At 41.6% G+C, this 14,266-nt stretch overlaps 1 protein-coding gene across 2 annotated transcripts in view; it reads left to right on the top strand.

Moving 5' to 3' along the window:
* BMPR1A (bone morphogenetic protein receptor type 1A) overlaps positions 1-14,266 on the top strand; it is a 174,282-nt gene that overhangs the window by 144,600 nt on the left and 15,416 nt on the right. For both annotated transcript variants that reach the window (XM_075000112.1, XM_075000113.1), the window contains 5 exons: positions 2,376-2,475; positions 3,539-3,683; positions 11,682-11,874; positions 12,304-12,601; positions 13,678-13,853. In XM_075000112.1, coding sequence (XP_074856213.1) covers positions 2,376-2,475; positions 3,539-3,683; positions 11,682-11,874; positions 12,304-12,601; positions 13,678-13,853 — 912 coding nt within the window. The remainder of the gene's footprint in view (positions 1-2,375; positions 2,476-3,538; positions 3,684-11,681; positions 11,875-12,303; positions 12,602-13,677; positions 13,854-14,266) is intronic.

The raw sequence follows: 14,266 nt of genomic DNA, 5'->3' as shown, positions 1-14,266 counted from the left end.
CTGTAGCCTAGCTTTCTCTGTAACTTTTGCTATGCTGACTATCTCTGAAAGAAGTGTCCGGAACTTATCCAGCTGTATCTACCAAATTTTTCTTGCTCCTGCTCTGCTCCTAACTGAAATATTATATTTTTGTTTTAGTGCCAGAAACTCCTTTTCATCTTAGACCCTTTGCTCAAACTCTTCTCGGTCTCTCACTGTCTTAGGACTTTTTATAAATTTTTAAAGCCAAAATTGTCAGGATTCATCTCCAGGTTCTTTTAGAGTGTGATTGTAAATGAATTGCCCTGCTCTTTAAGTATACATCACATTCTTTTGTTGCCCTTGTCTCCAGCTTTTAACACTGTTACTTTCATTTGAAATTGCTTGTGAGTCCTAGAATGCCATGAAGATCGTATGATCTCTTAGATTCTCTCTCACATATCGCCTTGTACATCAGTTTCTGTTTACACTTTGTATTTTGATGAATTTAGAGTTGTGAAATGTGCCATGTTAAGACACTCTGGAAACTGTATTCCTGCATTTAGGCACAGAACAAATGTAGCATGGCTAGCAATTGTAGAATTTTCACCTCCAAAGGGGAAGTGAATGGAAAGGAAACTGTCCTCTACAGATGTCAGTGTAGTTCAAGACCAGTAAATATTGACTTCTGTAGTAAGATAGCCCTGAAGCAGAGGTCTGCAACTCAAATAGCGAAAAGAACCATTTTTTCAAATTCAGTAACAAAATCAATACTTCAGGAGCTGCAATACATGTGAATACAAGGCAGTTCTTAATAAATAATGTCCAACCGTAATTTTTGTAACCCGTGTTTTAAGAACAGTGCACACAGTGATTTGTACCAGTTAGAAAGTTGTTAGCCCCATCCCCAAGATTTACCCCCCATCCCACAAACCAGCCCTGCCTTTCCAGGTTTAACCCCTATCAGTCCCAAACCAGACCCCACATCTCCAGATTTAACCTGCCTCAGAGCATAAGCATAGTTCTTCTTCATGGCTGCCACTCCCCCATGCTGCTTCCCCTGCCGCCGCCTTCTCTGTGTCTCCACCAGGCTCAGGTACCCCTTCCCCCAACTGTCCCACAGGCTTCCCACAGTGGGCAGCTCCCTGCTCTGCTGGCTTTCTTCTCCAAGGCCCTCTGCCCTGCCAGCTGCCTTCTCAAGGGCTCCCTGCCGCAGCTGATTGCTCAGTGACTCCAGAGGCTGCTACCGCTTAAACCATGGGTGTCCAACCTTTTGGCTTGCCTGGGCCGCATTGAGTGAAGAGGAATTGTCTTGGGCCGCATATAAAATATATAATATAGTTAATGTATATAAATCACATAATAATGTTAAAAGTTTACGATCTTGTGGGGCCGCATTACTAGCTGTCCAGGGCTGCATGTGGCCCGCGGGTTGGACATGCCTGGCTTAAACTAAATTCTGTTTAAGCGGTGGCAACCTCCAAAGCTGCAAGAGGTTCCTTAAAGAGTCATATGCGGCTCTGGAGCCACAGGTTCCGGACCCCTGCTTTAAAGGATTGTGATGGGTGCTCTTGCAGTACAGGCATGGTACTACTAGCACCTGTTCTGAGACTACCAAACTCTGTTATGCAGACCAGCAGCCATCAGGTGGGAACATGTAATAGCTACCTATCGGGCTAGATTTAAATAAATAACCTAGAGATTAAAGTCTCTCTATCCCATTATCAATTTCATGAGTCAGACAGTCTTCACTGTTTATAACAAGTGTCATGAGAACTTCAAATTCTATCTTGACAGCCACTGAAGATGGATAAAAGATATTTCAATCTCATGTCTCCTCAGAATTGTGCCTATTCTAACAATACGTACAAATGCTTCACAGCAATTTCAGCAGTGCTAAGGGAGAGTAATTTTACCCAGTGCGTGTGGTATGGGAAAGTCAGATATGCAAAGTCATTGATACAAGAATATGTGACATTACCAGTACGATTGGTATGAGTTTGTTGTTTTTTTGTTTTTGTTTTTGTTTTTTTTGAAGTTGAAGAGTATTTATTAGTCTTTGGTATCTGTTCGTAGTGAAAAACTTGAGGAACACTGGAGTGAGTTAGCACCAGCATTGTAGGCAATATTAAGTTAGTAAAGCATTTTTATATATGCATGTGTTAAAAATGTGGCATATCCCCATTATTGTCAGTGTTGCTATAGAGAATAAAATCAAACGCTTTGTAATTTCTGAACCTGCTGCCCATCTTGGAAGGTTTCCTGATATTTCAAAGTGTAGCCGTATCTCTAAATGAAAAACAATATTTAATGGGGAAGAGGGTTACTTTTGAAAAAGTTATTGATAACTAGAACTGTACATTTATAAAATAATTACTGGCAACTTTTAGGAAATAATAATCACTTTTTTTAAACAGATGGACTTTTTGATGGCGGTGTTCGTTGGATGGCAGTGCTGATTTCTATGGCAGTCTGCATCATTGTTATGGTCATCTTATTTAGCTGCTTTTGTTACAAGTAAGGAGAAGTATATCCTTTTGACATTAGTGTTTTTTCCTACATGATGTACATCTCTGTGGATGATAATTTATATTGTTAGGTAAAAATGTGGACATTAACATACAGTATGGAATTTCATGGAATTTGATGATGTATTCCAGCAGAAAACAATACAAATTTTCAGAACAATATTTGATTTTGGTTCTATAACATTCATTAAACCAGAATATGTTAACATTGTTGCACAGTTGGATATTCAGCTACTCCTGGTTTTTATTTTTGTTCTGTTTCTGAGTTTTATCTTCTACATTATTCTGTTCAAGAAACATATTAAAGATTTAAAAAAGTCACAAGGATAAAATTTTCTACCATTTTTCTGTCTGTTTTAAAAACTGAGCTATACTTGTTCTGAATAGTTTAAACTGCAAACAAAAAATTCTGCATTTTTGTCATTCTGGTTTTTCCCCACTACGCAGGTATGCTCTGTTGACCTTATATTCTTTAAGGTAAAACCATACATATTCCTATGATCAGATGGGAATAAGGGGACTTCGAAGCAGGTGGGGTCCTTTCGAAAAGGAGCCCTGTCGGGACGAGCCGTGCGGCAGTGAGACGCGTCAATTTCGAAGTCCCGCGGCCGCCCGCATGCTAATGAAACGGTGAATATGTATTTCAGCGCTTCATTAGTAAACTTCGAAATGGCCATTTGCATGGCCATGTCGAAGTTTGGGGCTAGTGTAGACACGGCCAGTATTATGCAGAGTAGGCTTCCCTGTGGCTGTCTGGCAAATAATGCATAATGATGTAATATGATTTGTGAAGTATTTATATGATATTTGAAAAACACATATAATAGCATGTAGTGGATTACTCAGTTGTTGTAGCAGCAGTACAAGAGAAAAGTAAGGTTGGTGACGGAACCAGATTAAGAAAGGGGCTTTTAAGGGCTGCAGCACAGGGCCCCAGGCTAGGGAGGGCCCCCTTATCCTGGGGTGCTGGGCAGCAGCCATTAAACCCATTGTGTGCTGTGTTTCAAGCTGGCTATGTAAAAATATTAATGTGTAGGGTTTTTCTTTTGCAGACATTACTGTAGATGGGCAGCAAAGAGACATTGTTATAATCGTGATCTGGAGCAAGATGAAGCATTTATTCCAGCTGGGGAGTCATTGAAGGATCTTATTGACCAATCACAGAGTTCTGGAAGTGGATCAGGATTACCTCTGCTGGTAAGCCAAAGTCTTAGATTTTCACTCAGGGGCTGGAGGGGGCTAGGGGAGCCACAGGGACCCCTAACTCCCCTGGCTGGAAGCACCAGCCACAGGAATCCTAACTAGGTGTGTGGGGGTGGGAAGGGGAGCTGACCCCCACAGCTGGAAGCTAGCTGGGGCCTGGAGCCCTGGGCCAGCAGTGCCAGCCACTGGAACCCTGGCTGGATGCTTGGGTGAAACTCAATCCCAGCAGTTGGGGCATGGAGCCCTGGCCAGCAGTGTAGGCTGCAGGAACTCCTGCCCTGTGCTGGGGGAGAACTGTGACCTGTAGAGCACTGGACTGGCAGCACCAGCCAGGGAACTGGTGAGTGCACAGAGCCCTGACCAGCCCCCAGTTGGCTTAAGCCTGCCAACTCCCAACCCTGCCCCTCCACCTACCTCACCTGAGCTGGGTGCTGCTCCTTTGACTCCATAGCTATCTGCCCTATACCTTTTTCACATGCAGGTGGGCAGTTGCCTGCCCTGCAGTGCTGAAATGGTATTTAATTTAATTGATTTGTTTAGGCTGTTAAGCCAATTAAGAAGATGAGTGGCATTTCAATGTGAATGGCTTCTTAAGAGCCACCTAGAGACCTTTTTCAAATGGAATTGTGACACCCATAGGTGGGAAATCCTGCTTTAGTGAATGAATTTTTTTAATAGGAGATACCCATACACACACCTCCTAGAACCGGAAGGTCATCCAGTCCACTCCCCTACCCTCTTGGTAGGGCCAAGCACCATCCCTGGCATCTATTTGCCCTAATCCCTAAATGGCCTCCTCAAGAGTTGAGCTCACAACCCTGGGTTTGGCAGGCTAATGCTCACGCCACTGAGCTAGCCTTCTCCCCATGAATTTTGGAGCAAAAGATGTAGATAATGGCATTGGCATGGTTGCATTTCAGATAACTTTACACAGGTGTTAATGGCTTAAGATAACAAAGAAAATTATTCTTTTTAACAGATTTTTTTGGAGTGTTGTGTATCTGAAAATTCTGATTTTATTTTTTAATTTTATGTTATTAATGTATACATAGTAAATTGTTAAACCTGGAAGAACTTTACCATAAATGCTGTTTGTTTGGCCAAGCGATTACTCCATAAAGTTTTAGAATTTATTTGGGGAGGGTATTAGCATTAAGGCCGGATCTTTGCCACTGTTAGAGTTCTGGCTAGTAAATATTGCATTAATGTTTGCAAGGATGGCATAACTATTTCTAGTTGATTCAGATTTGTTTTGCATCTTAAAACTGAGCTATGAGTGGATAATTTGCATGCAACGTGAATAGTTTTGTGAATTGCAAAAGTCTTGCATGCTGGTGTTTTGGCAGATGCTTCATTTTTCAGAACCGCTTTAGTGGTGAAGAGTCTGAAGATTTAGTTGTCTATGGGAGGAGGTTGTTAAAATGGGGCTCTGGTGCATATTTTTATATCCCATTTTAGTGTGTTTACTAGCTTGAGCTGCTAGAAAGAATGATAACAGGTACTCCCAGAGTAGTTTTAAGTTGCTTTTTATTTGATTTCATATTAAATAATATCATAAGTATTGCTCCTTGTTACTTATCCCTTGTTTTAGTATTCTTTCTTCCATACCCAGGAACTGTTTAGAATATTTATAGCTAGATTTTTTTGTTTTTGTTTGCACTGATGGGTCACATCCACACAGAACCTCAGTGTTGGTGTTGCACATAAGAAAATTCAACCCATAGAATGAGGGAAAATGTTAGAGGGAACACTGGCTCTGACTTGAAAAAATTCACCTGAAATAAGAACTAGGGTGAAGAATTTTATTTTGTTTCAGGTTGAACCTCTCTAATTTGGAACTTTCTTGTTCAGTAACCATCGTAATCTGGCAAACTTTTAATTACCCAGATGACCACTTACCATGGGTGTGGTCAGGTTTCCCAGGACCCATAGTTTGTTTATAGTCACAGTGGCTAGCAGCGTTCCTGTACCTGAGCTCTCCCACAGATGAGCTGTAACCACTGTCTGGATTATTTTCCTGGGTGGAGTGGGGCTGTTACCTCAACTCTGCTTTTGCTATAGGAGACCAGATCATTTGGCCAAACAAGAAAGGATGTTGGGGCAAGTTGAGTAGTATGATCAGCACATTGGGTGACAGCTCTGAGATCCAAGCTGTCACAGAATCATCTACAGTAGTTGTATACATAAATCTGTCTTAACTCCTCTTATATTTTAGTTTGAATGTTCCTAACAACAAAACAAAAAATTGTAACATCATATCCTCTCCTACACAGTGGGGCAAGATGCCTCACGTCAGCCACCATGGCAGACTCCATACTCATAGGGTTTAAATTCTCCATAGTCTGCAGTGGACTCATTTCCTTGTTTGACGAGCATAGCAGCTACCTTTCCTATCTTACGGAGAGTTCCATCATTGATTTAGTTTTTCGCGTGCATGCCCTTCTTCTCAAGAACTTAAAAGTAGAAGGACACATTGCTGAAACTACATCTAATCAAGCAATTAATGAGCATCATTTCAGACCTGGTAAGACATCCTTCTCCAAAGAATGCTTCTTCAGTGGCTTCCCATCTGAGGAAACACCACAACCCAATGGCAAGCAGCAAAAGCTTTGGAACCTTCCACTCTTTGTTCTGTCTAGTGATTCTTGGCATACCTTTGTTGGGGCATCATGATCTGTGTGTTTCCGCCGGGCAGAAGAACATATGCTTACCATCCAGATGTTTCCAGAAACCTTGCCTCCATCAAATTGACTGGGCCCCAAGAGATACAAGCCCTCGGCCCCAGCATAAGGGGTCAGATCTAGGCTATATCACTAACAAATGCCAAGACAACCTGGACATCCTTAAAAGGAGAAATACGAATTCAGTGCCCCCACAATGGGGACAAGTGTCTTGGAGACTTAGAACTTGCGGCAAAGGTGCCCAACAGTTGCATATACAACATTTCTGAACCAGAGCTGGAGGCACTATGCTGGTATAGCTAGGAAAATCTCTAAAAGGGTTTCACTCAGCAATCCATCTCTTCACCGGGGCACTAGTTCTTTTTGTGTGGGGAAAAAAGATGGATCACTATCATAGAAATCAGGGATGGTCAAACAGCATCTTGTAAGCTGCATGCAGGTCTTCCCTCCCCATTCACGACATGACATAAACTGGTGGAAAGGAGGGAGGCTTAGAGCTTTTACCCTGTGGTGGGGTGGTAGAGTTATAGGCTTCTGTGCAATATGGAGGAGTGTCTTCAGCTCTATGGTGTATGCTTATCAGGGTTCAGGGATTCAGCAGCAGTGGGGCTGAATCCCCACTAGGTGCCCCACCCACCCAAAGGCTGAAGCTCCAAGGCCTCTCTCCCTGCACCACGGAAGCCCTGAGCTTCACCAGCCTACCTCCCATGGGGCTGAAATCCTGTAATGCGTGCCCCAGCACTTGAACTTCTGAAGGTTATTGTATACTGCTCAGAGGGTCAGAAAATTTGATCACCACAATAGAATCATGGGATTAGAAGGGATTACAAGGGTTATGTAGTCTAATTGTCTGCAAAAACATAGGATTTTTATTTTTTTTTAAATCTAAACCATCCAGGACAGATGTTCTCAGTGCTGATGACTGCTGGAACATCTCTGCTTTGGCAAACTTACCTATCTCTACCATGTCTAGTGAATTTGATATAACTGTTTTTTTAGAGCTGTATAATCAGTAGGTCCCTTAGTGTTAAGTTAGAAGTAGATGGTCGCATATGTGATTCAGCCTACATATGGGGCGTGCCTCGATCCCTAGACTTCAAATTTTTTGACTGTTTCAAAAGACTCTTGCCTGTCAGTGATCCCCATGAAAGCTTCCTGAAGTGATTAAGGGAAAGAAACGCATGTGAGCAACAAGTTTCACATTTGAAAGAGTTTAGGCTGAGGACCAGAAATGAACAGAATACTCAACTCTGAGCACTCCTAATGAAGGTCTGCCCCAGCACTGACCTTGGCAGCAACAAGATTAGCCTCTGCTGCAAGCATGGCGGCCTTGGTATAGAGCATATTGCCAGCACTCATCACGACAGCCACCCACATTAGCTAAAGGGGATGCTCTCCTATATCCAGTAGAGGAAGGAAGAAAGCCAAGACCAGTGCTCTATAATCTGTGCATTTCTGCGGCCACCCAAGAGCAAGTCAGATGCTGCTCAGGGCTCCCACAGATATTTTTTTTGTTTCTACAGGTTGTGCACATTCACACATGCCTCCGTGCACATAATATATATTCTGCACATGGAGGAAACGATTAAGAGGGAATATTGGCCAAAACCCATACAGGGCATCTCTTTTCCTTTTGATAATAACCAGGCTTCAACTCCAGCTGAGTGGTCATGCTCCGTTTGAGACCTGTTCACCATCCCAGGAAGCAGCAGAGGCACTAGGCACCTGGTGGAACCATCCACATTGAAGGCTTTTCAGGCTGATAAGGACATATTGTCATTTCTGGTGCTTTCTTTGCTGGCCACTAAGGTGCCCCATTGGTGGGGTAAACCCGGATCCTTTCAGTGATCTCTGTCTGTGCAAGACCCCTCCTCACCAGAGTTCCTAGCATTGTTCCCCAGACTCCAGACAGCATTCCTTTGTTCTAGGAATGACTGCCAGCAATCTAGCACTGAGGCATAGCACCTGGTCCCTGGTGCAGATCTCACAAACTGCAATCCAATATCTCAGCACCTTCCAGAGGGTTGGGAGGCTGGTGGCTGAGAGTCCTGTCACTGGTTGCAGCATCACTGCTACAGTTCACCTCTGACACTTTGGTCTTTTCGCTTCTGTTCCTTTTCCTGATCTGCGGAGCTGCACTGCTCTCTAAGCATTAGGCATTGGTTGTGGTACCATAGCCTTTCTGCCAAATACCACCTCTCGTCACCATGGTCATGGCACTGAGAGCCATCATCCCCTTGCAGGTCTTCCACTGAGGTCTACAGCCAGCACTGGTGGGATCAGGATAGACAAGTGGCCTCAGTATCATCCTTGTCCCCCAGACAAGTCTCTCCATCCTCAGACTCGGACAGTGAGGAGAAAGCCCTGCACACAAGCCAAGGCCACCCACTGGTGGCATGAGAATTCCCATTTGGACTGTAAATAGCAGCCTGGCCTCAGGGCCAGTGGCCTAATCTCTGTCAACTATGGAACGCTCTGGGGTTTCCCCACCTGTCACAGGGGAGGGGGCATCTGAAAGATGGGTCTGTGTTAAGTGCAACATCAAGATGTTGTAAGCTGCTTTGTCAAGCTTCGGGTCTCTTGATAAATGAACAAAAATCAACATTGGTCAAAAGCTGATGGATAGAGCTTATCAGAGCAGTGCTTGATTCTACCCCTGCCAGAGACCAAGTTCAGGACAGTGTCAGATTTGATTGCCTGTGTCACTGCCCAGGTCATTTTCAGATTATGGGACACATGGCAGCATGTCTGGCATGTGAGGCTCAGGCTGCATCAGCTCCAGATGTGGCTGGAGTCAGTCTGATCTTATGTCAATAGGCAGAAGGAGCTCAATTGTTTGCTCTCTGCCAGGAGGCACTCTTGTCTGTGGGACATTTGCATACAACATGCAATCCACTGGGAAGCCTTGTACCTCCCCAGTAGCCAGAACACTTGGGGCAGATCACCTCAGCGGGTCCTTGTCTAACAGCAAGTGGTTCATTTAATCGGAGGCTGTCAGAATCCTTCTCCAGAAGTTTATAACTCCCCAAGTGGATCTGGTTGCCCACACGTACAACAGAAATAGAGGCTGACAGCAGAGGCTAGTACTGTAAACTCTTTCATATCCAGCTTTCTGTCATTTGGAACTGTCAAATAATCAACATTGTAAGTAAATTGTAGTTGTTTTCCATAAATAGAGTATAATGAAAGTACAAATAAATACAGCAAATACAATGCGAGTTTACAGTGAACAACACCACTGTTGTTGGTAAATAAAGTACTCTGCATATTTTTTTTTCATTCTTAACACTAAAAACAAGTTTATATGTTATAAATGCATGTTTATATGTTATGCATTGCTAAGTATACCTCTTTATTATTCAAAATATTTGAATATCCAGCAACCTCCCGGTCCTGGGGCTGCCAGATATGAAAGAGTTTACTGTATAAGGGAAAATAATTGAAAATGGTTATCAGATTTTCAAAGTGACCTTATTAAGAAGGGCACAAGAGCAAACTATTCCACTGCCTAGGAAGGATGGCAAGAGACTGCCCTGATTTAACCTAGAGACCTTGAAAAATAAGTCCCACAAAAAAAATGGAAACTAAATCAAATAACAAAGAATGAACTATATTTTACTTACTGTACATCAGCTGTGGTTCTACAAGATGCAGGCAGTATGGATCGCATAATTCCATCCTTGGTTTTCAGAGTGCTCTGCTTTCATGGGCTTGAATTGCAAGGGAATTGAGCAAGCATCATGACCTCTCTCCCTTTATTCTCTTGCATGAGCGCACAAGGAGAGTCACGAGGCACATGTGCAATCCTGTTGAATGCTACTAAATTAAAATATTCCATCTCATATGCATGAGGTGCACTCGTACCTGTAGTGGGATCTGATCACGATTTAACGAAAAACCCACAATTATTTGTTCTCCTTTTTAGGTCTGTTATTATTTTCCTCTCTGTTGCTGCTACACAGTCAGGCCAGAGATCTTATTTGTATTTTTCAACCTTATAAGTACTGTCACATTTCATATCTCATATGAAAGCACACATTTCTTCATTTGCACATTTGTGTACATCATAATTTCTGTACTATGTGTGGCAGATTGCTGTCTGTGGGCTACAGGAGCCTGCAAGGAGGCCAGTATACCAGCTGGTGGGTTAATGCTTTCCTGTTCCCTCAGTAAGCCCAATTAGAGCAGGCAGCTGGGGGCCTCCTTAGGAATCAGCCACAGCTGAGTCTAATCAGCAGTTGTGGTCAGCTGAGGCCCTGGTCTCCCTATAAAAGAGTCCCTGCCTGGCACCTGGGGGATAGGTTTTGGAAGGTGCACTGGAGAGAAGTCAGAGCAGAGCAGACCAGGACAGGAGCAGAGCAAGAAGGTACCACAGAGAAGCAGTGGGTAAAGAGGCCCAGGGTGAAGTTGCTGCATTGGGGTATTCCACTGGAGCAGGTGAGGGCCTACAAGGGGATTGGCTTTATCTTCCCCATTCTGGACTTGCCTGTGATGAGGATGGCTCGCTAAGCGGAGACACCTGCCTCTGGAAAGACCTGGTCAGATAAGGAGTCTCCGTGAATCTCTGAGGCACAACAGAGAACCGCCAGGAAGCGCAGGGACCCACAGGGGCTGATGGGAAATTGTCACATATGCTAAATATCTGTGTAGGTGTTTAATTCCATAGAATTTTTAGAGCTGTAGTTAGTATGAAAAATACTATACAAACAGACCCAAATGTAAAAAAGTCAGACTTCCTCTTCCTAATAATAAACCAGAATTAGAAAGAATGACAAGAGAAATTCTTTTGTAGTAAATTTGTTGAGGCCAGTAAAATATGAAGGAGTATTCCATCCTCCTACAGGCCTTTTGATAAAATCCCTGTAGGATTTTCCTCTTCGATTTTATTTATGACATTAAATAAAATCAACTGACTTAATTACTATGCATTGGTCATGAACAACTGTAACAACTGCATAAGCATGCTTGATTCAGTGGTTAATTGAGGCATACATTTTAACTTTACTATAATAGCTCAGCAAAAAAAAAAACCTTATACCCAGTGACATAGGTAGCTATAATCATGTAGAAATTGAAAAAAAATTCAGTTGTCTAATTTAAACAAACATTTCATTGCTTAGAATTTTAGTTGTTGCTTTTTTTTTATACACATCCACTCTCCCACTTCTGCAAAAAATAGAATAATATCTGGAGAGAGTCTAAAATAGACCTTTAAAGTGGGACCACTGCTGAAGCAAGCAGTTTTCAGCCTAGCAGCCATTTTTACAGTGTACCTTTAATCACTCACTGATTTTCTTTTTTTCTTATTTAGGTTCAGCGCACTATTGCCAAACAGATTCAGATGGTGCGGCAAGTTGGGAAAGGGCGTTATGGTGAAGTGTGGATGGGTAAATGGCGAGGGGAAAAAGTTGCAGTCAAAGTATTTTTTACCACTGAGGAAGCCAGTTGGTTCAGAGAAACTGAGATTTACCAGACTGTTCTAATGCGTCATGAAAACATACTTGGTAAGTGAGCAGTTTGTAATTTGTATGGGCAGTGCAGCACTTATGTCTCAAAGAATAGTAGTTGGCTTATGAAGAATGTGGAGAAGTTCCTGTATGAAATGAGTGGAATAATATAGTATAGCATATAATAATAAAATGCTATAATTATATGTAGGTAGGTATCTTGCTTATTTTTAATATCACAAGTAGGAGATCCTGATGTTTCTTTTTTGCTTGATGACAACCACTGTGACATCCCATGAGACTGAAACCTGAACTGTATTACTTCTGGTCCCCAAATAAGAAGTGGTGGGTGTGTCAGGAGCTATAGAGTCTTACTTTAAAATGAGACTTCAGCCTTTTAATATCCTGAAAAGTCTTCCATGTAGTAAATCGTGTTCTTTTTTTAATGTAACATTAAATACTAACTTAGTTTTATGCATTTGACAGGTTTTATAGCAGCTGATATTAAAGGCACAGGCTCCTGGACACAACTTTACTTGATTACAGATTACCATGAAAATGGATCCTTGTATGATTTCCTGAAATGTGCCACACTTGATAACAGGGCTTTGCTCAAACTGGCATATTCTGCTGCATGTGGTCTGTGCCATCTGCACACAGAAATTTATGGGACTCAAGGCAAACCTGCTATTGCACACAGGGACCTGAAGAGTAAAAATATCTTGATAAAGAAAAATGGAAGTTGCTGTATTGCTGACCTGGGCCTTGCCGTCAAATTTAACAGGTAGATGTTTGAAGCCTATTAACAGTTGGTGATTTTTGAACATGTTTTGAGAGTCAAATGCTCTTCTTTAGATGTGGGGTGAGTAGTGAGGCAGAGGAACAGATTGCTCTCAAAGGTTTTTAGACTGAAGATCTAAGAGTTGAAGCCCTTATAAAATTTCACATCGCTTGTACTCCACACAAGAAAGAGAGAAAAGTTAGCAAGTCCACTGGCTGGATTCCAAGGCTTCATCTGCTCCTTGAGAATCTATATAATGCTTTCATATATTTTCAATATAAAATTTGTGACTCGCTGAAAATTTAGGCAGTGTAAAATGAATTGTGTAGTAAAATAAATTGCCTACAGAATTACTTTTGATTGTAACTGTTTATATAGTAACAAAAATGTTACCAAAAAATGCTAATGTCCAAAGCGGCCAAAAAACTTCACTTTCTCATGCTAGTGCCAAAGAATCTGCAAGGTGTTGTCCCGGAGTTTGGATTCAGATATGGTGGTTTATAGTTGGCATCAGGATAGTATGGTGGTAGTACATTAGAAATGAAGGTAATTTTGTAGAACTGGGTTTTCCTTTTTTTTTTTTTTTTTTTTTTCAAACCTTATTGTAAAATTCTCAGTGTGCTCAAAGTATTGCCTCCTGTTAGAAGAAAAGAGTATGTTATGCCTAATATAGGAGTACAAATGGTATTTGTAAAACTTGTAGTGGAATGCATGGGCTACCAACGTCTTGAAGTGGATATCAAATCCTAGAATACATGCAAATGTAGGCATGAATATTGATGTGTTTGAGTCATCAACATTTGGAATAGTCTGCTTCTGTCTGTATGGTGAGTCATGTTTGAAGTAGAGTTTGTGTTTTGCAAAGCAATCACATAAAGCTTCCTGTTGGGTATTTTATAATTGTTTTCTATTTAAACTGTGTAAAAGAAGCATTATGTATTGTAAGTTCTAATATTGGAAGGAGAATTTGAAAAAGATAGTCAATTTGGTTAGTGTTCATAACTTTATTTCATACAGGAATTGCATCTTTCTCCATGACAACAAATCATGTTCATTTAACTTTTGTTATTTATATCTAGTGATACAAATGAAGTTGATGTCCCTTTGAATACCAGAGTGGGAACAAAACGTTACATGGCCCCAGAAGTCCTAGATGAAAGCCTAAATAAAAATAACTTTCAGCCATATATCATGGCTGATATCTACAGTTTTGGCTTGATCATTTGGGAAATGGCTCGGCGTTGTGTCACAGGAGGTAGGCCTTTGAATCTTGCACTTAAAATTTTATTTAAAAAACAATGTTTTCAAAAGAATTTGCTCAGTATCTCTAGTCCAAGACTTAACCTTCTGAACATGGTGAAAAATGTTTGTCATGTCATTTGCCTTATGTTTCAAGGGCAGGTAACCTGCATTTTAAAAGAAAACAGCTGTAAAAGTCACTTAAATTATAACACTATCAACTTTCTTAATGCTTTTTTTATACTGTAGCCTAATATAGCTCTCTTGCTTCTTTTATACCTTCGTTGTCTGCCTGGTTCCACTTTAATTTTCCTCTTCTTTCCTACAATTGATGAATATGCATGTTTTTTTCCTACACTGTTTTCAGTGTCTTTTGAGACAAAGCCCCAAGCTTGTCCTTCTTGGGTTCTGCACTTCGTGGCTTTTTAG

Source organism: Carettochelys insculpta, chromosome 7 (assembly GCF_033958435.1).
Source record: "Carettochelys insculpta isolate YL-2023 chromosome 7, ASM3395843v1, whole genome shotgun sequence".
Lineage (NCBI taxonomy): Eukaryota > Metazoa > Chordata > Testudines > Carettochelyidae > Carettochelys > Carettochelys insculpta.
This window is presented reverse-complemented; position numbering and strand designations above follow the sequence as displayed.